The sequence below is a fragment of the Sardina pilchardus genome, chromosome 15 (assembly GCF_963854185.1).
Source record: "Sardina pilchardus chromosome 15, fSarPil1.1, whole genome shotgun sequence".
NCBI lineage: Eukaryota > Metazoa > Chordata > Actinopteri > Clupeiformes > Clupeidae > Sardina > Sardina pilchardus.
Genome location: NC_085008.1, coordinates 8,364,122 through 8,392,011, shown reverse-complemented (window position 1 = coordinate 8,392,011; position 27,890 = coordinate 8,364,122). Strand labels below are relative to the sequence as shown.

The 27,890-nt window shown below is 50.1% G+C and overlaps 1 protein-coding gene across 9 annotated transcripts in view; it reads left to right on the top strand.

Moving 5' to 3' along the window:
* Positions 1–27,890, top strand: part of ptprfa (protein tyrosine phosphatase receptor type Fa) — a 210,905-nt gene that overhangs the window by 131,776 nt on the left and 51,239 nt on the right. For 4 of the 9 annotated variants that reach the window (XM_062556610.1, XM_062556611.1, XM_062556609.1 and 1 more), the window contains exons 8-15: positions 882–1,463; positions 1,928–2,061; positions 2,342–2,486; positions 5,517–5,822; positions 10,129–10,322; positions 18,436–18,462; positions 25,217–25,334; positions 27,236–27,817. In XM_062556610.1, the coding sequence (XP_062412594.1) occupies positions 882–1,463; positions 1,928–2,061; positions 2,342–2,486; positions 5,517–5,822; positions 10,129–10,322; positions 18,436–18,462; positions 25,217–25,334; positions 27,236–27,817 (2,088 nt within the window). The remainder of the gene's footprint in view (positions 1–881; positions 1,464–1,927; positions 2,062–2,341; positions 2,487–5,516; positions 5,823–10,128; positions 10,323–18,435; positions 18,463–25,216; positions 25,335–27,235; positions 27,818–27,890) is intronic. The other 5 variants (XM_062556617.1, XM_062556612.1, XM_062556618.1 and 2 more) reach the window with 3 other exon arrangements.

The window sequence follows — 27,890 nt, the reverse complement described above, 5'->3', positions numbered from 1 at the left end:
GGCAGGTCACCCACCGCCCCATTTTGCCGTGCGTCACGTGTGTGTGTGCTGCAGTGTGAGTAAACAGCAGGCAAAGTCCAGCCATCGCCGTACAGTACAGTACAGCCAGCCAGCCTCTTTATTGCATCAGTAGTCCACAGCTATTCCTCTGAGGCGCAGGATAGTGTAGCGAAGCCCCTAACCCTAAAATAAATTAGTCCCTTTGAAGGGCCTCACAATGTCTTCTTCCGCCGAGCCTCCTTATCTCGCCCAGCCAATTTGATGAATGAGAAACAAGCAAAAAGCAATTCCAATTGAAACAGCCCAACTCAATTGCGGAACGCATTTAAAAGATAAATAAATAAATAAAGGCGGTTATTATACTTGGCCGTTGATCCAGTGCCTGACATAAAGGTGCACAGTGGGGACGGATGTGGGGGAAATGAATTCCCCCAGCATGGAGTTGTTCCTCATCGTTAGAAATACTTCCACGTAGGCTCGCGTGGAGCGGCGCTCTTAAGCTGCCTTTATGTCATGCAGGGAGAGAGACATTTTGCTTTGAGAGATAATGAACATGGCCTGTCAGTGCCCACAAGTGACAGGTGAGTCGCAGGAAGAGGGAAGCAGCCTCCGGAATAGTGATGGACCGCTGGAGAATAAGACGACTGCTTCTACACCCCTGCCACCCTCCCCCCCCCCCACCTCCCTTCCACTCCCTTTCTTTCGCTCTCTGACTTTATCGAGTTATTGAGCTTGTACAGAGAAAGCCTTTCAACCTCCCCGCAAATCAGGCATTCAGAAAAATAGATGAGAAATGAAATTGCCTACGTTGACAGTGTGTCTTCTTCTTCTTCTCTTTTCTTCCCCCGTGCCTCCCCGTTCGCCCTCGCGTCAACGCGCAGCGCTGCCCAAATCGCCCACGTCGCTGCTGGTCACGGAGACCACGGCCACCAGCGTGACCCTGACGTGGGACTCGGGCAACCCGGAGCCCGTCTCCTACTACGTCATCCAGTACCGGCCCAAGCAGTCGGAGAACAACTTCCAGGAGGTGGACGGCGTGGCGTCCACGCGCTACAGCATCGGCGGCCTGAGCCCCTACTCGGAGTACGAGTTCCGCGTGATGGCGGTCAACAACATCGGGCGCGGGCCGCACAGCGGGCCGGTGGAGACGCGCACCAGCGAGCAGGCGCCCTCCTCGCCGCCGCTGCACGTGCAGGCGCGCATGCTCAGCTCCAGCACCATGCTGGTGCAGTGGAAGCAGCCGGAGGAGCCCAACGGCCAGATCCGCGGCTACCGCGTCTACTACACCGAGGACCTGCAGGCGCCGCTCAGCACCTGGCAGAAGCACAACACCGACTACTCGGAGCTCACCACCATCTCCGGGCTCACGCCCGACATCACCTACAGCCTGCGCGTGCTCGGCTTCACCTCCGTCGGGGACGGGCCGCCCTCGGACGTGCTGCAGGTCAAGACCCAGCAAGGAGGTGAGGCCCAGCATGCACGCACGCACACACATACACACACACACACACACACACACACACACACACACACACACACACACAGTTCAAAAGCTCTGGCTCTTCAGCACTCTTGAACACACACACACACACACACACACAGTCAGTGGGATGGGCTGCATACAGCATACAGCTGCAGCATTTAGTGTTATTTTTGCTTTCTAATTACTGAATTAACATTCATCCATCTTAATTTATATCAAATGTAAATAATATATCTAAATAATTCATGAATGGGTTTGAATTATTGTTTATAAATTACCTGCATTATGTTTTGCATATTTTCATGCCATCATCAGTCTGCATTTGGTATAATTCGCTAATTGGCTATTGATATTCAGGATGCTTTGTACCAATTTATGCTATTTGAGGATGATAATCAGTTGTACTGTAGCTGCGTCTGAGAGTGTTTCCCTGTGGCTCCCCAGTGCCGGCCCAGCCTGCGGGCTTCGAGGCGGAGGCGGAGCTGGACACCCGCATCATGCTCACCTGGCTCTGGCCCGTCCAGGACCAGATCATCAAGTACGAGCTCACCTACTGGGAGGCAGACGCGGGAAACAAGGTACTGTGGAGTACAAATGGGTATCACGCATATCAATGCGTCATAATGTCAACTGCCCAGTGTATTCAACTGTATTCCATTAATTTGGCTCATGTGAGATAACGTTACAGACAGAAATCCATGTTTTTTTTTTTTGTTTTTTTTTTTGAGAATATGTGCATTTTCAATATTTATTAACAATATCTAGTTAGGTGCATGTAGTCAGTCACTGTTGTCTGTGTACCATCATGTCAGCATGACATCCTATTGAGTATTTATTCATGTGTTTTACTTCTCCCAGCAACATGTGACCTTTGACCCAGCTGGTTCGTACGCTGTGGAGGGCCTGAAGCCAGACACTCTGTACAAGTTCTCCCTGGCCGCCCGCTCCGAGATGGGCCTGGGCGTCTACACGCAGCCCATAGAGGCTCGCACGGCTCAGTCAAGTAAGTACCGCACGCAGCACTGAGCTCTAACTACGGCTTTAACTCATCCACTTGCCGCAATGAGAACCCTGTCTCAGCGTCTTCAAGCCTCTGGCAACACAACCCTGCCAGCACCCTCACAGCTAGCTACATGGCCAACAGGTCCTTCTTTAAGAGGTCATAGTTTGTCCAACTAGTAAGTCAAAGGGGGCAAATAAAGTTAGGGATTCTATTTCACATATGGGAGCATTTCTGATAGTCCATCAGACAGATGGTTGTTTGTAGCCCGATGGGAAGACTTGATTATCCTGAAATGGCGGGCTTGCAATTTTGTCAGACCTGCTCTTTCCCATCGAAGAATTAAACGGAGACGTTTCCAACACCCAGAAAATGGTAGGTTTGGGTAAACATCCCTCCTAAGGGCAGTTCATTTTTTGACATTTCTGTGTACTTTACTTTCGCCATGATGTACTGCGTGGGTCACAGAGGCTTGTGATTTTCAAGATCAAAGCAGAGAGAGAGAGAGAAAAAAAAAAGAACCGAAACGAGGCGCAAGAGCGACAACCTTGTGGCTGAAACGACCACTCCAGACACTTAAACCCCTGGTCGTGATTCAGAGCCGTCTGACAAGACTGCTGCCTGTCCACGGTCTCTGTAATGATCCTGCGTTATTTCTCCTGGGGTTTCCAAATTTGGCAGGGCCGCTTGACGTAAATGGCCGCCCGCCTTAATCTCTCTCTTCTCTTCCCCCTCCCTTCTCCTCCTCTCTCCCACAGCCCCGGCCCCCAAAGCCTCTGTCGTTTACCGGCAGATATAGAGTTCAACCTGAAATATTTATGATATCTCCCAAAAGAAAGCCTGGCTTATTCAAAGCTATTTGTTATAGTTGTCAGCCATGAAAGGGCTTGGTTTGCTACTGAGGGCCCGGTTCCCATAGGAACAGTGGCCCCCTAAAATCCGCTGGCTTCCTTATCTGCTGTGCCACTGACAGTCTGCGAGTCTCAGGAGAGAGACGCCGGGCTGTCACAGAGTCCAGTGACTCTCTTTTGCGCTTTTTCTCTTCTTCTTCTTCTTCTTCTCTCTTTCCCTCCCTTCTTCCCTACTCTCTCTGGGTGTTGTGTGTTATCTGTGTGTGTGTGTGTGTGTGTGTGTGTGTGTGTGCATATGCACATTTCTCCCCATTTTATTTTTCTCTCCCTCTGCCCTTCATGTTTCTCTCCTTCACACTCGACCCCTCTCTTGTATTTATCTGTCTCCCTGTTCACCCCACTCCTCCCTCTCCTCCCCCTCTTTCTCTCTCTCTCTCTCTCTCTCCCCCCCCAACCTCTACTGTTTGATTTAATCTCACCCTAACTCTTAAATACCTTTCTCTTAACCTGCCTTTTCAACCTTTTTTTGCCGTTCTTGATGTCTTTATCTCCTATCTTCCTTAATGTTTTCTTTTCTTTATCTGTTTTTTATAAAACTAGAACAAATCTTTTATTCCCGTCCTCCCCCACTCGTGTATATATATGTTCTCTCTTTCTTTTCCACCCCTCCTCTCTCTTTGTCTTTCTCCTCTGTTATCCTTCTCTGCATTGTGTGGCTCTTCCCTCTTTACTCTCCCTCTCTCCGCCCCGTCTCATTACTTTCTCTCCATTTTCCACCGTTTCAAACGTATCAGCGCCAATCTGTTCCACGCTTAAAGCCCCGTTCCCGAGGATCATTCCCCATTCTGACATCTTGAAGAAAAGCCCCATAGAAAAGCTTGTCAGCTAGTCAGTTTCCCCCCCCCCCCCTCCTCTTCCATCCGCGTTTAAAAAAAATATATAAAACTGGTTATTGCCTCTTATTCGTGAAGGCAGATAATCAGGACAAAGTCTTTCAGATGAAATGGGAAAAGTTGGCCCTCTCTGCTCAGATCATGAAAATCACAGGTGTGTGACGAACGCTTCCCTCATCTCCCCACAAGCTGCCAGTCACCTCCTCTCCCTCACCCTCCACTCTACATGCCTGATCGTTTTATGTTACAGTTGCATTCTTTTTTTTATGAAAATTGTTGCTTGCACTTCAAATTACATAGCCCTTGGTGCTGGAGTTATATTAACTGAAAATAGTTTTGCAGGGACAAAGACTTACAGAACACTTAAACTGCACAATTGTGTACTGCTAACAGTGGAGTTATGTAAGTGTTCAAGTACTTGTAGATAATGATGTTCAGAATGTCAACTGGGCTTGCTATAGTATTGGTACAGTAGCAGTATTGTTATTTGGATAATAAAGTAGCATTTCCGCATGGGCTATGTAACACAAGGGTCACCAACATTGTTTTAGAAGTCTATTTTCTGTGTATTTTATGTTTTCCCTCTGGACTGAGATGAATACACACCTCAAATATCTTGTTTCTTTCTTTAAATTAATTGCTGTGAGTCGATATCAAGTGTACAGCCATGTTTGCACTCCCCACTGTGCTCTGTACGTTCTCGTATCTGTGGGAGCTAACATTTAATTTCATTCCCCCACTCTCTCTGACACACACACACACACTCAGACTCTCACACACGCTCACTCACACACACACACACACACACCCACCCACACACACACACACACACACACACATACACACATACACACACACACACACACGCAACACCACCAGCACCACTTATCAGCAGGGATTACAGTGGAATATAGAGGTCACGACCTACCTTACATACTCAAGCTGGATAAATGGCTCCATGCTCAACTTTATCACTATCTCATATTTTTCCCCAATCCTCCCTCACATAAGCAGGGTGGGTGGGCGTTGAGAACTCCATTTCACTCTTTTAGCCGTTATTCAATCTGATATTTGTCCACACTCTAGCTCTCACCAAGGGAGCTCTACTCGCAAAGCACTTCAGGCTTAAATCACTCTTAATTATTGGTCTCAGCGGTGAGACCGGTTCTGTGTGTATTTCTCTCAGTCCAGAGAGCATGCCTCCCCCATACCCCTCCAGTGTCTCCCATCCCGCCTGACCTCCTCCCTCCCTCCCTCATCCATCCTCCCCTCCTCTCACCCCCCCTCAGCACCGTCAGCTCCTCCTCAGGAGGTGCACCTGGTCAGCCTCACCTCCACCAGCATCCAGGTGAGTTGGACGGCGCCGCCGGCCGCCCTGCGCCACGGCAACATCGTGCGCTACTCGCTGGCCTACCAGGCGACGTCCGGCGAGGACACGGAGCGCCACGAGGTGCCGGACATCGCCGCCGACGCCTCCAGCTACGTGCTGGACAGCCTGGACAAGTGGACCGAGTACCAGGTGTGGGTGAGGGCCCACACGGACGTGGGGCCCGGCCCGGAGAGCCCGGCCGCTCGGATCAGAACCAAAGAGGACGGTACGGCCCCTCCCTCCGACTCCGACTCCGCTCTGCTCTCTCTCTCTCTCTTGCCGCCTCTTCCGAAATCCTCAACTCCACTTTGGCTCTCTGCAGACTCCTTCCTGCCTGGCTGCTTCCTCCTCTTCTACTTCCTCCTCCTGTCCGTATTCTCCTTCTTCTTCTGCTGCTGCTGCTGCTGCTGCTTCTTCCTCTTCGGCAGAAAGTACTAACTCACTCTGAAGCCTGGCCCCTGTTGCCCCCATACTCTTAACAGCTTGAGTGTTCTGCTCTTAAACTCTCTTCTTTCTTCAAACTCCCCCTCCTGGTTCTTCCTGCCTCTCCTCAGCCTTTTCCTCTCGGACGCCCTGGACAGGCGAACGCGGTGGTCTTCCCGTCACCGCCGCAGGGCATGCTGGGATGGGGCCCGCTGGAGGGTCCGGTGGCATTTCTCTTGACAGCCTCTCGCCTCTCTGGCTTGACATGCGAACACAAGCGCACGGGAGGCGGCCGCCTCTACGAAGACAAAGCTCAGAACCTCCACCAGGACCTGTCAGACCTCCACCGCCAAGCACAGTTCTCCCCCCCACTACGCCTCAGAGGCTTTACAATCCGATGCTTCTCCTGTAACACAAACCTGTGGAAGACAGAACGCCGGCGCTGAAAACAGCAGGAAGAAGACTGATGTGTGTCTGTGGTCAGTGAAGTTCCGTATGTGACGCCACGTGTTAGAACCTCCACGATAGCGCGTTCTTACCACGGTTGAAGCCCACATGGTGATCTTGGTTACCACCTCACTCCGACACAGGCCTGCCCGTGCGATCCTCGCTCTTCCCCAACAGTGACAAACAAACCTACAAGCAAACATTGTCTACCCCAATGCCACAGAGACAACCTTCAGTTCAGCTCTGCCACCACTGGCAGGTTGTATTAAAGCAGACCACGGGGGCCTGTGTGTTCACTGCGTGTGGATAGCCTGCGGTCGCTCAGCACCTCTCTCCGCAGGAGTGGACGTCCTGGAGCCCGGTTTTATGCAGAGCAGCGCTGGTTCTTGGAAAGTCTGACGGTGTTGATGGACAGGTTGAGATTGTGTGGCGCTGGAGTTTGTAGGGTTCCAGTGTCTCTGGTTTGATCCGATGCGTTGTGACTGGCATGGATGGTGCAGCAGGCTGAATCTGTTCTTTTTCTTTTTCTCTGTCACTTCTCTCTCTCTCTCTCTCCATCTCTTCCCCCACCTCCCTTTGTTTCTCTCTGTTGCATTTCTTTCTCTTTCACTGTTTTTTTTCTGTCAGTTTCTCTCCCTCACACACAGTCTCACCCGCCGGGGCCTCAAGGCATTTGCTAGTCCCACTCTCACAAGGGATAAGCAGCCTTTGCTTTAGCAGAATACTTAGCTGCTTCCCTTCTTCTCTCTCACACTCACTCTTTTTTTCCCTCTTTTTCTCCCCCTCTCTTTTGTCTATCTCTCTGAAACAGCCTCCCTCTCTCTTGTCACTCTCTGTCTTTCACTCTCTCTCTCTTTCCTTCTGCCTCTCTCACCCTCTTCCAATCTCCGTCCCCCCACGCGTTCTCTCGCTCTCTCGCTCTCTCTCTCTGCCTCCCACTCCTCTCTCTGAGACCAGACAGCTTGACCATCAGTCCTCCTCCCTTTGCCTGTCCTGCTGTTCTGCCTCCTAGAGTCTTATTGTGCTCCAGCATCCACAACTCTGATTATTACACACACACACGTACACACACTCACAGTCACACACATATGCACACACACACACACACACACACACACACACACACACACACTCTCACAGGCACACACATATACACAGGCACACACACACACACACACACATACAAAGTCCACATCGCTTCAGCTCTGCGCCCTGTTTGACATTGAGCCTACTCCACTTCAGATACTCGCTTCCAAAAAAAAGGGCTCAAACTGATGGAGCTGTTTATAGCTGGACACGAAACGCTGCTGCTGCTGCTGCTGCTGCTGCTGCTGGTGCAGACAACATACAGTATGCAGCCCATAAAGCACACAGCCAATTACCTCCCCTGTCCCATTACCCTGCACGGCACGTGCAGGGGACACACGTCGCAGAGAATAGCGCAATTTAGTGTTAATTTGTTTTAATATATCCAGAAAGGGAAGGCTATTTGTCCTCCTTTAATTATTGAGAGATTTAGTGTGGAGCTGAGCCTGGATGTGTCCTTGGTTTCGAGCTGGGCAGTAGTGTGTGTGTATGGGGGGGGGGAGTGGTGCTGCTTGAGCCTAGAGCGACACGGTGGTTTTGCACCTGCCCGTGGATAGATTGCCTCTGCCCTTACAAGTCCTACATCAAACTGGGATGAACGCCCCGCGAGCTGACTGGGTGCAGATACTCCCATTTTCTCCTTGGATCTTTATCAAATTACCCCTAAATCACTTTCCCCACTGCCGCCCCCGACCTGACAAGAGGATGATGTGCGCTTGATTGCCTTCACGCCTGGGATTGTGGGAAAAGTGCATTAGCAACTTCAGCTGGAGTGGCTTTGAGCGGCGAAGGGGGGGGGGGGGGGGGTGGGAAGGTAGCCTGCGATGGAGAACCCGAGCTGAACCCACTCGATCTTCACACTGCCGTTTCCATGGAGACGCAGGGTGTGGGGGGGGACGGAACTCGAGGGGAGGGCGTGGGATTTCAGGATTTCAAGGACCGCTGAGGCGACATTGGAAGCGTACGTGAATGTGTGTGTGTGCGCATGTGCACTATGCTTAGCGTCAAAGCTGTGGCATGGTGCATGACGATTGTGTGTGTGTGTGTGTGTGTGTGTGTGTGTGAGGTTAACAAATCACTGTGAATGAGGCGGCCACTTCCGCTGGCCTCTCTCTACCCGGCCCACTCGTTGCCATTTCTCAGCGCCTCGTAGCAGACCTCAGCGCCCCCTTCGCAGAGGGCAGAAGAAATGGCCTTCCTGCTCTCCGCCTCTTCCTGCTCGCTCCTCTCCTCTGCAGCGGGGGATGCCTCAGAGCCCCCCCCCCCCACACACACACACACACACACACACACTCCTGCCCTCTCACTTAGACCTGGACTTTGTGCTTATCCGTCCACGCTGGAGCGCTATTGACTTTCGCTGCCTCTGAAGGTCAAGGCTGGATTCCAGAGGCTTGCAGATTTATATGGCTAAATGATTCCACTTAACAAAGCTGCCGCGGCCGCTGCTGCTGCTATTGCAGCAGCCCACTGCCGAGGCTCTCCACTCCTGCACCCGTTGAGGTGATCTCCCACTGTACTGTACGCCTTCATTGATCAAAGGGCACGCCTCCTCTACCTGCCTCTCTCCTCCCTCCCTTCCTCCCCCTGCTACAGTGTGTGCATCAGTCTATTAATAATGCTGCTTTTTAACCTCGTCAGTATTATTCATTCCCTCTCGTACACACACACACACACACACACACACACACATATACATACACAATTCTTGCTCTCTCTTTCCCTCCCTCTTTTCACCCCCCCCCCCCTCTCTCTCTCTCTCTCTCTCTCGTTTGTTCCAATTGACCATCATTAACATCTATGCAACGTCTTTGCCTTCTCTTTATTGATATCAAATTTGTATTCATCTGAATGTCTCTCAGCCCTCCTCCACCCGCCCCCATCCACCAACCCCACCTCCTCCGGGGAGCTGATGAAGCATCCTGACGGCACTCAGAACCCAGCCCTCCTCTCTCGCCCACCCCTTCCCCTGTATCAACACAGCGTCGTGCAATCGCCCAGGGTGTACAGGGGGCCCTTACTCCAGTCTGCTCCCCGAGTCCCAGCGCAGCCGTCCCGTGAATCTTAATGTTATTTATTCTCCCCGCGCGCCCCGGCCCGACCTTTACATGACCTTTACGCCTTTATGGATTGCTTTTGGAAAGGAGCGGCGCGGGAGCGTGCGAGCGGGACCGGGAGTCTCGGTGGCTGGAGGGAGGGGAGGGAAGGGAAGGGAAGGGAAGGGAGGGGAGGAGAGTGGGAGACAAGTTGCTCCCTGACACTCGCAGAGGCCCCCTTGTCTCCACTCAAACTTGTCGAATCAGAGCCTGTGCTGTGTCATTCTGAAAGCAGGCTCGTCTCCCTGGGTTTGCGCCGGCGTCTGTCAGTTTGTGTGTGTGTGTGTGTGTGCGTGTTAAAATGACTGTGTGTGTTAGTGTGATCGAAAGAGCAAGAGTGTGTATGCGTGCTAGAGTGAGAGAGAGTGTGTGTGTGTGTGTGTGTGTGTGTGTGTGTGTGTGTGTGTGTGCTTGTGTATGCGTGGGTGCGTGCGTGCGTTTTTCTCTGTTTCTAACTGCACGTGCTGCTTTGCTCCACAGTGCCCGGCGCCCCTCCGCGGCGGGTGGAGGCGGAGGCGGTCAACTCGACGGCGCTGCGGGTGACGTGGAAGCCGCCGCTCGCCGCCAAGCAGCACGGCCAGATCCGCGGCTACCAGGTGGTGTACTCGCGGCTGGAGAACGGAGAGCCGCGCGGCCAGCCCGTCATCCTGGACGTCGCCCTGCCCGAAGCCCAGGTACTGAGCCGAGACCGCGTGTCCTGTGTGTCCATCACCTGTCCCACTGGTCCCCTGTGACGTCTCGTCGCGGTGGGACCTCGCAAGGGTCCGATAAAGGTCATGAACATGTGCGGAGAGGTCAGAGGGATCGGACAGTTTGATTTAACCTTTATGCCGCTAAGCTGTAGATAGCCCTCCAGGGACAAGTGCTAAAGGATATGTTTGTCTGTTTGTTTGTTTGTTTTTTATTTGTTTGTCTGTCTGTTAGTTTGTTTCTTTCTTTCTTTTCCATTTTTGAAGCAGTATTGTTATGGTGGTGCTGCTTTTGTGTGATACTAATAATGATGATGATTGTTGTGTTGTGGATGGGGGAACAATGAGACCTGTTGACTTCTGTGCAGGGGGGACAATGCCATCTTTTGCTGCCTTGTTATGTTTCTCCCAAGTGAATGCCAGATCATTTCATTTATTTCCCAAGGAACAGAAACGTCGGGGCGGGGAGGGGACAGAAATATAATGGGAAAAGAAAAAGGTAAGATTAATCCTAGTTAGCGATGCGCACACCAACGCAAAGAAGCCATCTCCCCGACTGCAGAGCCGAGGCGAAGCGACAGAGAAAGGAGGAGAGCTTTTTGGTGTCAGGCGGGGGATTGTTATCCCAGAATTAGCTTGCAGGAGCATGCCATCTCTCTCAGGCCCTCCTCCAAGTATCTGAGCTTATCGGAGCCAACACACTGCGCCTGTCTCCTGGGGCCGGGTGGAAGGGAGGTGGTGTGGGGTTTGGGGGGGGGGGGGGGGGGGGCTGGAGGGTGAGGAAGGAAGAAGGAATAAGGGGGAAAAAAAAGGAAGAGAAAAATCAAGGGCTTGATATAAAATATGAAGGTGTGAGGAGATGCACCGTTGTGGCAGACCTTTCAGCAGGACCTGTGCTTATCCAGCACACAGCTAAACAGGCACAGGCTAAGCAAAAGCAAGGTAAGGCAAGGTGTGAGTCAGTTCAGGGAGATGAGAGATTCACCCACTTGATGCCCCCCCCCCCCCCCCCCCCCTCCCACCCACCCATGTATGCCTGAAGGCCAGGTGTTTATCTATCAGAAAAGAAAATACCTTTGTCGCCGATAAGCCTAAGAAGACGCGTCGGGCTTTAAAGATGGTGGTGCTTGGGGTGATTCTCCGTCAGTCTCATCAGGAAGGGCAGCTACGCTTTTGTCATCAGTTAACACCGTGACTTGTGTACATCTGTGATGTTTCGTCAAGGTCACTATTGATGATACCGCTTCTTGGTTTTCCCCTCTTGCTTCCAGCATCCAAGGTCATTCATTTCAATATAAATTAAAAAGTGACCTTTTAAACTTGCGTCGGATGGGGTTGTTTTTCTCTCCCTCTCTTTCCGAGTGTTCAGTGGCTCGCTGATAAACGTCTCACCTCGTCTCCCTTGAGCCAGCCACATTCCAGCTTTATCTGCTTATGAGTGCAGTCTCCAGTCAAGCTACTGCATCTCCAAACAATGTGCTCACACACACACACACACACACACACACACACACACACACACACACACACATTAATCTTTCTCTTTTACACACTGCTTTAGGGTCTCTCTCTCTCTCTCGCAGTTTAGCACACCTATCTGTGTGACTGAGCCATGATGTAGTTTACATTCCCCCGGCAGCGAGCGTGAGTGAGTGGCACCAGCGTGACTGGACACGCCAGCATACGCGAGGACCCCGCGCCTGCACAGACTTGAGCCGCTTCCACTGTGGTCCCGTGCACTCCTGTTGACCTACAACACCCATTGATTTATCCCCCCTCTCTCGCTCTCTTTCTTTCTGTCTCTCCGTCTCTCTGCAGACAGACATTTGCTGTTGTTTGTTTGTTTTTTTTTCTCTCATCCCTGTCTCTTGTCTCTCTTGTCTTTTTTCTTTTTTCTCTCTTTCTCTCTCGTATTTCTATCATCTGAAATGGCTCTTATTGTCGGCTGCCAGCTAGTATTGCTTTTCTGTTCTTTTTTTCCCCCTTTCCACTCACCGCATTACGATCAATAAGGAGTCGGCGGCCACCTAGCCTATGGACCACTCTTCTTTTTTTTTTTTTGCGTGTGTACTCTCTTCTCACGTGGGGAGGGGGGAGGGCTGGGGTGGAACTCTCTTCGGAGACTGAGAGGCCCCTGAGATTCACGCTGGCCAAGACTGAGCATTTCTCTCCCACACGCCGTCTGTGCGCGAGGCAGTTCCTCCTGATGGATCACGTTTTGCCTGTGTCTGGTGCTGTATCTTTTTAAATTTGCTCTATTCAGCTACTCCCCACCACCCCACCACCCCACCACCCCACCCCCACGGACATGCCCGCTCGATGCCAAGCATTCCCGTTTATGAGTACAGCACGGCACAGCCTGCCCGTTGAGAACTTTTTTTTTTTTTTTTCTTTTTACGACGTCCGTGTCCTTGTCTGACACATGAAAAAGTATGTGTTTTCACTCGCCTGCTGTCTGATGGAGTTCTGTTTGGGACAAAATCAGTTTCAAAGCGGCCCTCACTTTTTTCCCTCCCTTCCCTCTCGCAAGCAAGGGCACAAGAGATGACAGAGGGTGACACGCCATAAAAGAAGTGCACTGAAAATCTGGGCCGCAGTTTAGTGGTGAGGTGCCTTTTTTTTTTATGTCAGCCTGGGATGCAGTAAACTTCTCCAGACTCCCTCTTGTTGTTAATGTGGCCTGCCCTGCCATTATGATGGCGTGTGTGGCTATCTAGTCATCGTAATTACCAAAGCCTTGATGACAAAGACTTAAATAGAATCATATTAACCCATCAGTGTGGTGGTTACAAACGCCTAGGCACATAAAGCCTTAATTACTCGCTAACTCCCTCTCCCGCTTTTATGGCCGCTTTTATTATTTGTGTTTACACCTGACTTATTCTCTCACTCCCACCCTCTCTCTTTCACTTGCTCTTTCTCTCGTTCTCTCTCTCTCTCTCATTCTCTCTATCTTTTTCTGGCTTTGTTTTTTGCTCTTTAGTTCGCTTTCTCTCTGTCCCTCTCCCTCTCTTTTTTTCTGTCTCTCTCTCTTTCTGAATTGGCTCACTTCCTCCCTCTGTCTTTTTAGGCAGGATGAATTTATAGCCATGCTTGTTTTTTTGTCGTTTTATTTTTGTACAGAAAAGAAGTGGTGGTGCACGGCAGGTTGGAGTGGAGGGGGTGGGGGGGCGAGGGGGCCAGCCCGTATTCAAAGAACGAAGCCTATCCAATCAGATAAGAGCGACCTATCAAAACGCTCGCCCGTGTTGCGGGACGAGAAAGGGAAGGAGGTGGGAGTCACCGACACGGGTCACTGAAAGGTAGAGAGGGGGGAGGGTGGAAAGATGGAGAGGGAGCGATAGAGAGAGGGGGTGAAAGAGAAGAGGAGCGGAGCGGAGAGGAGAGGAGAGCGTTCAGAGAAGGGTCTGTTTGTGTGTGGGAGGAGAAGAGGGATTTTTAGTAAACAGGGCCAGCCTTGGTGCAGCGGGAGCCCACACAGTGCCCTACATACGGCTGTGGCTCAGTCACAGGCTTCTCTTACAGCCCCCCCGTCCCCCCTCCATCCCACCCCACCCCACCCTCCCCGAAACCAGGCACCATGGATGCCCTTGCAAAACTGACTTTCTGTTGATATTTAAGTGCTAGGAGACACACACTGACACAGGCACCCTCACACACACACACACACACACACACACACACACAAACATAAAAGCACACATCCTGCACACACGTGCATGGCAGTGTGTCTTTCATCAAAGGCAGCCACAGAAACCATTTTGGCCCACTTAAAATCGATGCCCCAGAGGTAGTGTTCCAGTAATGCTCACGCCGTGGAACGAGAAGTACGGAGGTGTGCCGTAGCGCTTGATCACCACAACCCACATTCATTTGTAAGCCGCATTGAAGACGGGTAATGGGATTTACCACATTATTGGAAACCTAGTGGCTTGCCTTCACAGCCCATTGATGTAATGTTGTTGGAAAACTCGCAACAATGTTGGGAGGGGGGAATGGGGGTGCTTCACACACCGACGAGAACTCCCAAGGATAACTCTTAAGGGCAGCTCGACAGAAAAGCTGTCCGTGTCAGTGCAGCGTTCATTCATCAGTCCCCCGGAAACGTTTCCTGGTCTTCTTGACACGGAGCAAAGGGTTCTGGTGCTTCCGTCACGTGGCCGTTGTTATCGTTCCTTGTTTGCCATGGCTGCGGAAACAGCCGGAACATTCTGCCAAACTGCGTTACGGAGACAGATCGTCTTGGAAGCTTTCTCTCTCAACCCCAACCAGCTACTCGCGTTTCTAACGAATGCCCACAGAAAGCTCCTCGGTAACCGAAGACAAGCCAGGCCTCTTTCACCCTGGCGCGTTTATACATTCTGACCGTCTCTCTCTCTCGGCAAGGCCAGTGCAACGTAGCTTGTGCTTGCTAGGTGGGGCGAAAAGGCATGGCGATCCCCCACGGCTTTGGGTTTTTCACCCAGCCAAGCAGTTTAGCGGCTCCTGAAGGCGGCCTTTTCTCTCCCCAGATAACACCGGGGATCAAGGCCAGCTGAAGCTGAGGCGACGTGCGGTGAAGTGTAGCGTGGCGAGTAGCGCCGCACCGAGTGATGCGTCTCCTGACTCGACAGAATGCGGAATACGGCGGCGCTCGAGTCTGTGCGTCTGCCGCGGCGCTCCCGGTTCAGAGCAACCGGCTCTGGCACGCTAAGCCTTAGGGTTTAGTGATGGCACACACCCCAGGGGCTAATGGCACCCACACCTCGAGACATACACACACACATGCATCACCGTCACCCCGTGAGGTACACTCATGTACACACACCACAAGCAGAGACATGAAACACACACACACACACACACACACACACACACACACACACATACAAATGCACACATACTGTATGTACATACAAGCATAAACCATGGACACTGAGATGCAAATACACAGATATCATACTCATATCATACATGCACATATTCTTTGACACACACACACAAGCGGAGGTACAGACATACACACACACTCACAAAAAAGCATACACATATTAAGATACACAAACACAGCACAAACGTGCATACAAACTCACACTCACACACACACACGTAAACACGGTTATAACGCAAAAGTACACACTCCTACTCTCGCTGTGACAGCTGATGGTGCTGGACACACTCCCGTGTACCAGCAGGGCCTGCAGCACAGCAGGGGCCTCGTGTGACTCACACACACACACACACACACACAGAGAGGAGAGGTCAGAACACACAGGCAGCGGTGACACTGACACACTCTCCCTCAGGGCCCACACACACCATTTTCATCTCCCTCTCTCTTGCACCTCCACACACACATGGACACACAGTTGATGGCCTTGACAGACAGCTGCCCAGTACTGCCATATTGAAAAGGTTCGCCAGGAGGTCAGATGCCCTGGCTCTTCAGTACTCCTGAACAATACATACCCACACACATACACACATTGTCAAACAGACATACAGTACACACACACACACATTATCAAACAGACACACATGCACACATACATTTTACACACAGACACACACACACAAGCTTGCAGTGTTTTCGCACTCTAAAATAAAACCCAAATGTGTGAAGAGTTCATAACTCTGTGTTCCCTTGGCAGTCAGTGTGTGTTTTATGATCATTATCCCCAATCCCCAGTGCTGTGCGTACGTATGATGAATCCCGTTTTGATTTACTACCCCAGCCTCCCCTGTCAATAGGAAATAGGAAATAGCTGCGTTTCCTTCTTTCGTTTTTTTTTTTTTTTTTCGTCTAACCAATGCCATCGCCCCTTTTTCATGTCTCACCTTGTTTCTGATAAAGGTATTTTTTTTTATTATTATTGTTTCAAAGGAATCGGAGGAGAACGGCCCCTTTTGTCTTTTATTTTCCGTTAGTCAGCAAGGCTGCGGCGCGGAATACAAATGCCCCCTGCGCCTCCGAATCAATTCCTGCACGGGCGTCTGCTGCTCGCCTGCGTGAGCTGATGGGGCTGGAGGAGACGAGCGGCCGTCTACCGGGTATCTGTCGGCCTTCCTTACAGCCTAGAGGGGGTCCGCGGGGACACCGGCAGCTATGGGAGAGTGTGTGTGTGTGTGTGTGTGTGTGTGTGTGAGAGAGAGAGAAGGTGTGTGTGTCTGACTGAGTGAGTGACTGAGAGTGTGTGTGACTGTTTAGAGTGTGTTTGTGTGTGTGTGTGTGTATGATGAAGGGCCGAAGCGTGTGCGTGCGCGTCTTTGCGCCGGGACAAGCGGGGCACGGGGGGGGTTGTTGTGGAGAGCGGTGCCTGGCACCTCGGGGAGGCGCGGGGAGAAAAATGTAATCCTTGGCCGCGGCTGCTGAGTAAGCGGCAGGGCTCCAGCATCTGAAGGTGAAATTTAATCTCGAGCCACTGACAGACACATTACATCAGCACGGGAGGAGGACTAAATCACTAGCCACGCTCGCTCTCTCTCTTGCTCCTCCTCTTCCTCTTCCTTCTCTCTCTCCCTTTCTCTCTCTCTCTCACACACTCTTTCTTTTCTGTCTCTCTCTTCCTCTAATTCTCTCTTTCTTTGTTTCGTTCCCGTCCCTGAATCATCCTCCCTCTCTCTTTCCTCGTCTGTTTCTCGCTCATTCTTGCTTACTGTCTGTCTCTGCCTCTATCTTACACACACATACACACTCACACACACACACACACACACATACGCACAGAGACTCATTTCCATTCAGCATACCTATGTAGGAGGTTGAGACCAAGGGGGACGTGTGTTGAAGAGATTTATAAAGAGGCTGATCTAACGGGCTGAATGTCTGCTGAAGTGTTCTGTCGAGTACGAGAAGAATTCGAGCGAGCAAGGGAACAGAACGAGTAAATAAGAAAGTGGAAATGCATACCACGCGGAATCCATCCTCGCCTTTACAACCCCCCCCCCCATTCTCAGGCTCCCACTTGTTCTCTCTCTCTCTCTCTCTCTCTCTCTCTCTCTCTCTCTCTCTCTCTCTCTCTCTCTCTCTCTCTCTCTGTCTCTCTCTCTCTCTCTCAGCTTTGTAGTCTGTCTCCCTGGCACGCTGCATGTACCTGTTTTGTAGCTACAGCAGCTGTTTGTTGCCGTGCGGCTCCATCGTCAGCCAGCGTGGTTGTTTTGTCGGGGGGTGCATTGTTATTACCTCCACCACCACCACCACCACCACCACCGCCATCCCACTCTCCCCAAATACACACTCGCACAGACATCCACATTGACGGCAGGAAAGGGTGTTTTCTCACCCACACTCTCTAAAGGAGCTTATTATCACATCGCCGCTGGAGCCTGCCGGAGCTTCCTGCTGCCGTGGCGGCCGCCGCCGCGTGTTAAAAATTAGCTGCGTTTCGCAAGCCGGCACACACCTATTTATTTCGGAAGAAGAAGACCACTGCGCCATTAGTCCTGACTTGGGAGGCTCGTATGGGGCCAGGAAGAAGGAAATAACAAGGCAGCAAGATGCATGGGTTGGGGGAGTGTGTGTGAGTGTGTGTGTGTGTGTGTGTGTGTGTGTGTGTGTGTGTGTGTGCGCGCGAGCAAGCGCACATACCTCAGAGAGGAAACTCATTTATGAGTCTCTTTGATTCTTTTTTTTTTTTTTTTTCCCCACGTGAGTATTTCATTCCGTTGTTTACAGGTGTTGCTCCACTGTATACTTTCTAGGTGTTTCCCTTCAATGTAAAGTTCCTGGTCAATTATTTGACCCTTATCTAGCTACACTGTCTTGACTCCAGCAATGGTTTCATGGGTAGGTATGAGTCTTCTGATTTTGGACGGTAGAGATTTCTTCTCCAGCAGCAGCTCCTTCAAGAGGTATGACACCTCCACTCCTGCAGATGGCGCTGTGACCACCTGTTGACTCCTAACACTTTCTATCTCCCCTCAGATGCATGGCAGCAAAGTGTCTCGTCTGCCTTCCATAACAGCCCTAGAAATGCATGTTGCTACCGTTAGAAGCTGTTACTTTCTTTTCTTAGTCCCCTACAAGAAAAAAAAAAAAAGTTCAACTTTTTTTTTTTGAAAATCTGTGTAGTTTGTGACTCTCTCCCTCCCTCCCTCCTTCCCCTTGTCTGTCTGTCAGTGGGCCGATGAAGAATCCACGGAATATGTGAGTAACCGTAAAGAGTGTTACGGGTGGTGTGTGTTTTTTTTCCTCCCTCTTTGCGTTTGGGATTTGGGGACGGCCGGAGGGCCTGTTGGGAACGTTCCTGTGTGCCTTCTGTGTGTGTGTGTGTGTGGGTGTGTGTGTGTGTTTTCCCTGCCTGGATGTTCGCTCCAGGGGGAAGCCTAACGCCTAACATCCCCAACCTCTCTCCACCCCCCCTCCCCCCATCCCTCTCCCAGCAGCTCTTTCATCCTCATCCTCCCCCTATTGCCTCATTTCTCTCTCCTCTATCACTCTTCCTCTCCCTCTCCATCTCTCTCTGACAGTGTTTGTCTGTGTCTCTCTCTCCATCCTTCTCTCTCTCTCTCTCTTTTTCTCCCTTCGTCTATCTGTCTAAAATCTCCCTCATTCCATCTCACTCTGACACTCTATTTCTCTATATGTCTTAATACCCCTCCTCCCCCCCCCTGTTCTTCTCACTCCGTCTCTAAGCCCCATTCAGCAAGATTAGGAACTTTTCCACTGTAGAGTTTAATTGGTACCCCTGAAGGCCCTTTTGATGCAGGAGGATCAAGCACCTGGCGAAACGGCGGTGCAGCCTTCCTCTTTTCCCTCAGCGGAAGTGTCTTTGCTGGGGAAGAGGAGATGTTCCTTTATCTGTGAACCTCCATTAGCCCCGAAGCTTTTCACACACACACACACACACACACAAAAAAGCTGCCTAACTACCAGTGCCGAGCAGTACACCCTCTCAGCCTGGCGTGTACTTACCGTGCACCTATATCTAACACTCCCCCCCCCCCCCCCCCTGTCTCTCTCATCACTCACCACCACCCTGATGGGAGAGACTGCTGAAATATATCATTCATTGTCACGCTCTTTCCATCTCTCCATCTCTATCCCTCTCTATCCCTCTCTCCATCTTTCACTCTCTCACGCTCTCTCTGAAACCCTGTGATCTCAGAAGTCTCTCATCTCTCTCTCTCTCTCTCTCTCTCTCTCTCTCTCTCTCTCTCTCTCTGTATCTCTCTCGTTCTCTGTCTGTATCTCTGCCAGAATAGATGACTGCTTTCAAATCTGTTTTCCTTCCCCTTCTCATTATGGCTCTCTCTTTCTCTCCCTCGCCCTCTCTCTCTCCTTCTCTGCGTGTCTCTTTCTCTTCCCCTCCCTGTCTCTATCTCCCTCTCTCTCTCTCTCTGTCTCTCTGCTCCTCTGCTGCTTCCATATTAACACAGACAGCTGGGTCCCCTCCATCTCCTAATGCTCCCCTGCCCCCTCCACCCATTTCCATTACAGCCTGTATCAGTGGCTTACCTGCAGCGGCCCCTGCGCACACCCCGCTCTCCTTATTTTCCCCCTTCAGCGTGTCAGTGTGTGCTGCCGCCTCTGTTGTGAAGCTGTGTGTGAGCAGGCTTGGGCTCAGTGTGTGCTGCAATGTTGTTTGCCAAATCGAGGGTGCAGGGAGGGTTACTGAGAGGTGTTCAGGGTCTTTGTGTGTGTGTGTGTGGGGAGGGGGGGATATGAGTGTGTTCGGTTGTGTGTTCGGCGGCGGGTGGGTGTTTTTTTTTTGCTGTGTGTTTGTGTGACGGAGCAGCAGCTAAGCAGACCTTTTCTCTCCTGCTCTCACCTGAGTATCTATTTCTAAAGCAGACAGGTTGTGTTGTTTTCAGATGAGAGCAGAATAGAGCTGTGTCTGCTGCAAACCAGTGTGTGTGTGTGCGTGTGTGAGAAAGCTGCAGAAATACTTCCACGCACCATATCCTTTTACCATCTTATCTGCTCATGTGGAATTTATGTGTACACCTATGTTTTTTCTCTCTCTTTTTTTCCACATACCTGAGCAAAGGTGTAAAAGTGTATGTGCGTGTGTGTGTGTGTGTATGTCTGCAGCTCTCTCCACCGCGCTGGCTTAGCTGTGTGTCGTCATGTTGCGTGAGAATCTGCTCGTTCCTCTTACCTCAGAGGCGTTGGAGCTGTAAATCCTCTTTTTGTCTCCGACTGGAGAGGGGAGAGCGAGGGGAGGGAAAAAGCGGCGCAGGAGTTAGCCGTTAATGTGCGTGTCATTTTGTCAGCCTGCCACACCCAAGGCCCCGCCCGGCCGCTCGGCCTGCCAAGAGCGCTGACTAGTTTCCGTGCCTAGCATGCTGCTCAGCCTGTGGGCCTGTGAATCACACACACACACACACACACACAAACACACAAACACACACATGCACACGTATGCACACATACACACACACACACACATACGCACATGCAAACACACACACACACACACACACACACGCACACACACACACACACACACACACAGAAAGACATGCACACATAGGAGCATATGCACACTAAAACACACACAAAAAAACACTAGAACACATGCACACTAACACACTCACATGGACACATAAATTCACATATGGGTAGATATACACACTCACTCAATACAAACACACACACACACACACACACACACACACACACACACACACACACACACACACGCACTATCAAACAGGAAGGCTTGCTGTGCGCTCAAAAGCCCAGTCTCATTTGGCTTCCACAAAACAAGTGGATTTACACCCTCGCCCTGAGGTAAAGAACAGTCCAATAAATAACTTCCCAGATTGATCCCAACTAATTGACTTTGTTGTTTGTGTATGTGTGCGTGCTCCGTCTTTCGTTTGTTTAAACAAAGAAAGAGGTTGAGTTTGAGTTTGCACAACAGGTTTGTGTATTTGCGTGTTAAAACAGAAATGAGGGTGTGTGTGTGTGTGTGTGTGTGTGTGTGTGTGTGTGTATGTGTGTATGTGTGTTTGTTCGAGAGAGAGAGAGAGAAAAAGAGTAAGACAGATTGTGTGTGTGTGTTTGTGTTCGTGTGTGTCTGAGCGCATATTGACTGTGGCACCTACTGCTGTTCTGGAGCCAATGAGAGACACCACAAACCTACTTAGCTTGCCTCCCTATCAGATATCAAGGTGGAAAACTCAAACAGAAACTTTGACATAACTGAGACGGCATACTCCACACCCGCTACCACACTTGTGCACGCACACACACACACACACACACACACACACACACACACACACACACAGACACACAGACACAAGCATACACACATGCGCTCACACACACAGGGACAAGCATACACACACACGCTCACAGAGACACACAAAAGAGATGTAACCACAGATCTATTGAGTTCCCAGCAAAAGGCTCTAGAGCAGCAGCCATCGCTGCCGCCGAGGCTGAGGCTGCGACTGACAAAGTGACAACCCAAGACAATCGGAGAGCAGTGGTACAGTGGAAAGGAGCCGAGCTGCTCTTTGAGCAGACGGCTATTTCTGGAAGCACCTGAAGTTCTCGCAACTCTCACATACACTCACACTCACACATACTCACACCTTTTCATACACACAAATGCACACGCTCACATAATGGTGCACACACATTCAGGCTCACACACATTTATACACACACACACGCACATACACACACACTTGGAACACTAAAATCTTCATTCGATTTCAAAAGCATCTTAGATCATCTCCTTCCTGTAAAAAAAAATGCCTTCATAACTTTATCTTGCGTAAGAAAAATGCTAAAGATAAAAGAAAAAGTTGTCTTTCTTAGTCCTTTCTCATATCTGTAGCCTGACAGTGTGCCTTTGCATAGATAGGTACAGCATAGTTTCGGTCAGGTGGGGGTTATGAAGTCATTTGGGTCATGCAGTGCTGTTTTGGTGTTGTCATGGAGCTTACTGTGTTGCCTTGGATGACCTAAGGCCATCGAAGCTGAGTAAATTAGCAAAGATACTCTCCTTTATGAAAGGGAGGGTTTAGATTCATTACTAATGGTATTCCTGACTCTCCTAGGACCGCTCCCAAAACATTCCAGAAAAATAAGAGAGTTGATGAGATTTTTTTTTCTATATATAATTGAGAAAATTGTTGGAGGAAAAATATCTCTCCCCTCTCCAAAACTAAAAAGGGAATCCTGTACGATTTGAATAATGAGGCTTTTAAAAGAAACTTAATAGCTTCAGATAATTCTCATTTCTCTCTCATCTCTCTGGCTCCCCTACACACACACACACACACACCACCCCCCTACCAAGCCACCAGCAACACACACACACACCCCTGCTTTTTCCCAAACCCTAAGTGAGCTAGCACTGAAAATAGCCCGGTCCGACTGCTGCTACTGCTCAGCACAAGTGGTTATTATAACGCCAGGCTTTAATTAGCCAAGCAAGAGCCTCTCTCTCTCTTGCTTTCTTTCTCTCGCTCTCTCTCTCTCTCTCTCTCTCTCTCTCTCTCTCTATCTCTCTCTCTCTTCTCTCTCCCTCTCTCTCTCTCTCTCTCCCTGTCTCTCTCTCCCTCTCTCTCTTTTTAAATATCATGCAATAAAGATGTGAAAGAGCAGCCATGAAATTGTAATTAAAGATGGGCCGGGGCTGTAGAAGGCTCAGCCTGCTTGTATGGCCATGCTGATTTCCACGCAAGCAGTTAGTCTGTCTCTGTGGTGCAGGACCCTGTACGTAGCCACGGGCAGTAATCTGATGTTGGGGAGGCAAGGGAGGCAGGGAGGAGGAGGAGGAGGAGGGGGGGGGCAAGAGGGAGAGGCTCACTGGGTGTTCCTCTTTGTAGAAACTAAACAAGAGATTAAAAAACAAAAAAACACAACCTCCCAAAAACTGAAGGCTTGTTAGTAATATTACGCTAGTCACAATGAATAGAGATGCAGAGTCGCACGGTTGGCTTCAATTCACATCTGTGTTTGTCCAACTGTCCCTCTAACCCCCTATAATGAATACACACACAGACACGCACAGGGATACATAGCACACACACACATTCCGTTCTGCACAATGCAGTAGAGATCATACAGAGCTGAATCCTCCATCCACCGCCTGTAAAGATGGCGAGAATGAGATTGAGAGAGACAGAGTGAAGATGAGAGTGGGGGAGAGTGGAAGCGAGATGGAGACCCCCCTCTGACTACGGCCTAGCCTTGAAAAGCACATCTCACTCACTCTGCATTTGGATTTAAACATTTTAATGAGGTCTGCCAGCCCTTTGAACAGAACAGAGTGTGCTGGCACGATCATGCCTCGGAGTGTGTTTGTGTATCTGTTTCTGCTTGTGTGTGTGTGCGTGTGTGTGTGTGAGAATGTACTGTATGTGTGTTTGTGTTTGCTGTTTTGGGGAATGTATGTAGGCTGTTTGAAGACTTTATTTTTGCAGGGATGTGAGTGTGTGTGTGTGTGTGTGTGTGTGTGTGTGTGTGTGTGTGTGTGTGTGTGTGTGTGTGTGTGTGTGTGTGTGTGTGTGTGTGTGTGTGTGTGTGTGTGTGTGTGTGTGTGTGTGTGTGTGTGTGTGTGTGTGTGTGTGTGTGTGTGTGTGTGTGTGTGTGTGTGTGTGTGTGTGTGTGTGTGAGAATGTTGATCCTGATGTGTCCTGGTCTGTGGGAACTGGGTTTTTGCATGCAAGTCATATTTATCTACAGGTGTGCTGGGGAGCTACTGTACTTCTGATGCGTGTTTAGGTTTGTGTGCTCATACACGCACCTCCCAAATATTATTCATGGCTGCGTATTCTCCAAATACCATGCCCCAGATAATGTCAATGCCTCTCCTAACAATACATTTTAATAAGTCCGGCTTTCCGAGACGGAGTATAAAAATGAATGTTTATTATATCCCTATTACCAATTATGCAGCTGGGAGACCACAAAATAGCGGATTTTGGGGGTAGATAACAAGTAGAGGAACAAAGTGTGCTTTCAAAGCTTGTCGGCTGGCCCTCAGTGGCTAGGCCTCATCCCGCCGCTCAGCAGCACAGATTTTGGCAGGTTGTGAGTATCAAAGAGTAATCGGGCGTCTTCTCTCTGGTCTTTTTTCATTATCTAGTTTTCCCAACAAATTGAAGAAGCTTCTTTTCAGGAGAAGAAACACTAAATAATTTCCAACTTCATGAACCATTAGTGACACCTAGCTAACACATGCATGCACACACACACACACACACACACACACACACACACACACACACACACACACACACACACACACACACACACACACACACACACACACATACACAACACTCAACAAGAATTTAAGTGTTCTCTAAAGTTGACACAATGTTATCTGACGTTCGCATTCCAATTAAGATGTCTTTGACATGCAAAACTGACTGATATCAATATTTCCTGAGCCTATAGTGTTAAATGATGCATATATGGGAAATCAGATATGTATATGAGATAATAATATATGCAGTGTGATTGATTGCACATGTCACTGCAGTTTGGTATCCTTAAACGGTACATGTTGTCCGCTGAACATCCTCAGCAGTCCCCCTGCATCAAGCCATTTTTAGGTTCCTCTTCTACCTTCCCTTCTTTCGGTTTGGGAGACGTCCGCACTAACCTGCCACTTTCCAAGAAGTGGTGTGTGTGTGTGTGTGTTTGTGTGTGTGTGTGTGTGTATGTGTACGTACGCGTGTGTGTGTCTGTGTGTGTGTGTGTGTGTGTGTGTGTGTGTGCTTGCTCCGCGCTGTCCCAGCAGCCTGGGGATAGTTTCGAGATGGAGCACGCCTGGCTGGGCAATCAGCGGGAGTGGACTCAGGATGGAGGCAGGGACGTCACTACTGCCTGTGACCTGTGGCTCTGTGTGTGTGTGTCTGTGTGTGTGTGCGTGTGTGTGTGTGCGTGTGCGTGTGTGCGTGTGCGTGTGCGTTCTTCCCCTCTGCAGGAGGCCTTCATAACGGGGCTGTTGGCCGAGACCACCTACTCGGTCACTGTGGCGGCGTACACCACCAAAGGAGATGGAGCACGGAGCAAAGCCAAAGTGGTCGTAACGCCTGGTGCAGGTGTGTGTGTGTGTGAGAGAGAGAAAGAAAGAGATGGGGGGTCTGGCAGTTTGCTTTTGGAGTGCGGGGTGGTGGCTTTTTGTGTCCTTTGAGTTTAGTTAATGAGAAAGTAGACAAGACAGTTTGGGGTTCGTGCAGAGTTCAGACCACTAAGGTGTTTGTGTCTGTCCGTGTGTGTGTAATAGACTACATTGTGACATGCCCTAAGCAGACAGCTCGTACCTCATGGTAGCGGCTAACTTTTCTTTTAGTGTATTAATTTAATAAACCCAGAGACAGCTCGAGAGCCTTCCGGTGGTCTCCCAAGTTCAACTCTCACCAAATTAAAGCAGATCAGGAAACAGGCCCAAATGGAGATTAGCAGCAGGTATTCGGGAGCTTTGTAGCTGTCAGGGCGGCTATCCCATTGACAAAAGCAGATTAATAGTACTGCTTACAGTAGATGCTCTGCAGTGATATTAGTGGGGCTATCATCCCTGGGAAGAGGCGCCGCCGTAGTGGCTTAAGTAATTGACAGGATATGCTAGTGCTTATATTACAGAAACACTTCAGCCTGATGCGCGCCCTTATTGGTGGGATTGATATAGCTCTTAACCAGTTGAATGGGAGCTCTTTAGCACGGAGTGGTTTGTAGTGTGTTCATATTTGAGATAATGGTTATAGTTGTAATAAAAGTGATATTGTTAAAAGAACACTCCTGACGGTGGTGATTCAAACTTCACTATCTTCATTGCTCCAAATCTAAGGTTGATTTAAAATACAGCTTAACTTTGATTGCATTGTGGGCTAATGCATGTGGATAAATATAATGCACAAACAGGGACACTGCCTTTCAAATGTTTTCACTTAGAAATGTCTGTGTTTCTGAAGGCGCTAAAAGCCAATAAAGCATCAGCAATTCAAACAGAAATACACTGGAGACATTGTTAATGTTGTAAATTACTGTTGTAGCTTGTAATGGCTGATTTTCAGTTCAGTGTTCAGAGGGCCTTTATCAGCAACCGTTCATCCTATCCCATCATGGCACATTATGTGTGGTCGTCCGAGTTGATCCTTTTAAAAGGCTAACTGATCATTATAAAAACCCTTTATCAGTTATGGTAGCACATCTGACAACTGCATACATCCATTAGAGTGTCTAGCTTAAGAAGCAGACGCCTCACAGGTAGACCTTGCGATATAATAGTGTCAACATCAACAGAAAAGGTGACTTCAGGATACTGACCTTCTAGAGAGGGGCTGTAAAAGAGAAAGCCATATATCAGGTTGGTCAATAACAATAAAAGGCTAACATGGGCAAAAGTGCAGACAGTCAATAGAAGAAGACTGGGAAAAGTGAACAGACAAATCAATGGCGTTCAGATCACAAAGAAGAACAGTTGGCAGAGACACCAACCAAATGTTTGACGAGTGTCTGACTCAATCTGTCAAGCACGGTGGAGGGAATGTGATGGTCTGGGGCTGCTTTGGGGGCGATAAAGTGGGAAATTTGTACGGAATAAAAGGAATCTTGAGGAAAGACGTTTACAATGCCATCCCACACTCTGTGGCCGGCACGTGGTTGGAGACATTTTGCTGCAAGAAAGGGCACTGACCCCAAGTATAGCTCCAAACTATAAATGAACCTAGTAGGCAAGAAGCAGTCAGCTGGTATGCTGTCTGTAATGGAGGAGAATGGACATTTCTGTGTGACACCCAGACTTTTGAACGGCAGTGTAAATATGAGCAAAAAGATGAAATAAGCAACAATATTAATATATGTGCATATACTAGGGATTCACTATAGGCCTACATATAGTTTGTGCACATGCATAATGTATAGAATGTGAAAATGTTATTAGACTTATTAACTGGTTGATATTGATTGATTGATTGATTGTCCCTCTTGGTCCACTGTGTAGTGCCAGGGAAGCCCACCATGCTGATCAGCACCACCATCGGCAACACGGCGCTGATCCAGTGGCAGCCGCCCAAGGACATGGTGGGCGAGCTGATGGGCTACCGCCTCCAGTACAAGCGCGAGGAGGAGCGCGACTTCACCGTCCGCGAGTTCCGCAAGACCGACGACCACTTCACCGTCACCGGCCTGCACAAGGGCGCCACCTACGTGTTCCGGCTCAACGCCAAGAACCGCGCCGGCCACGGCGAGGAGTACGCCAAGGAGATCGGCACGCCCGAGGACGTGCCGGGCAGCTACCCGCAGAACCTGAGCGTGGTGGGCCTCACCACCACCGCCACCAGCCTGGCGTGGGAGCCGCCGGCGCTGGCCGAGCGCAACGGGCGCATCGTGCAGTACGTGGTGGTGTACCGCGACATCAACAGCCAGCAGAACCGCACCAACAGCACGGCCAACACCACGCTCACCATCCAGGGCCTGCAGCCGGACACCACCTACGACATCCGCGTGCGCGCCTTCACCAGCAAGGGCGGCGGGCCGCTGAGCCCCAGCATCCAGAGCAGGACCATGTCCACCTCAGTGCCAGGTGAGACCCACGGGGGGGGGGGGGGCCAGAGGGGGAATAGCCTGGAGCAGTGGATCTGGAGGATTTGAACACA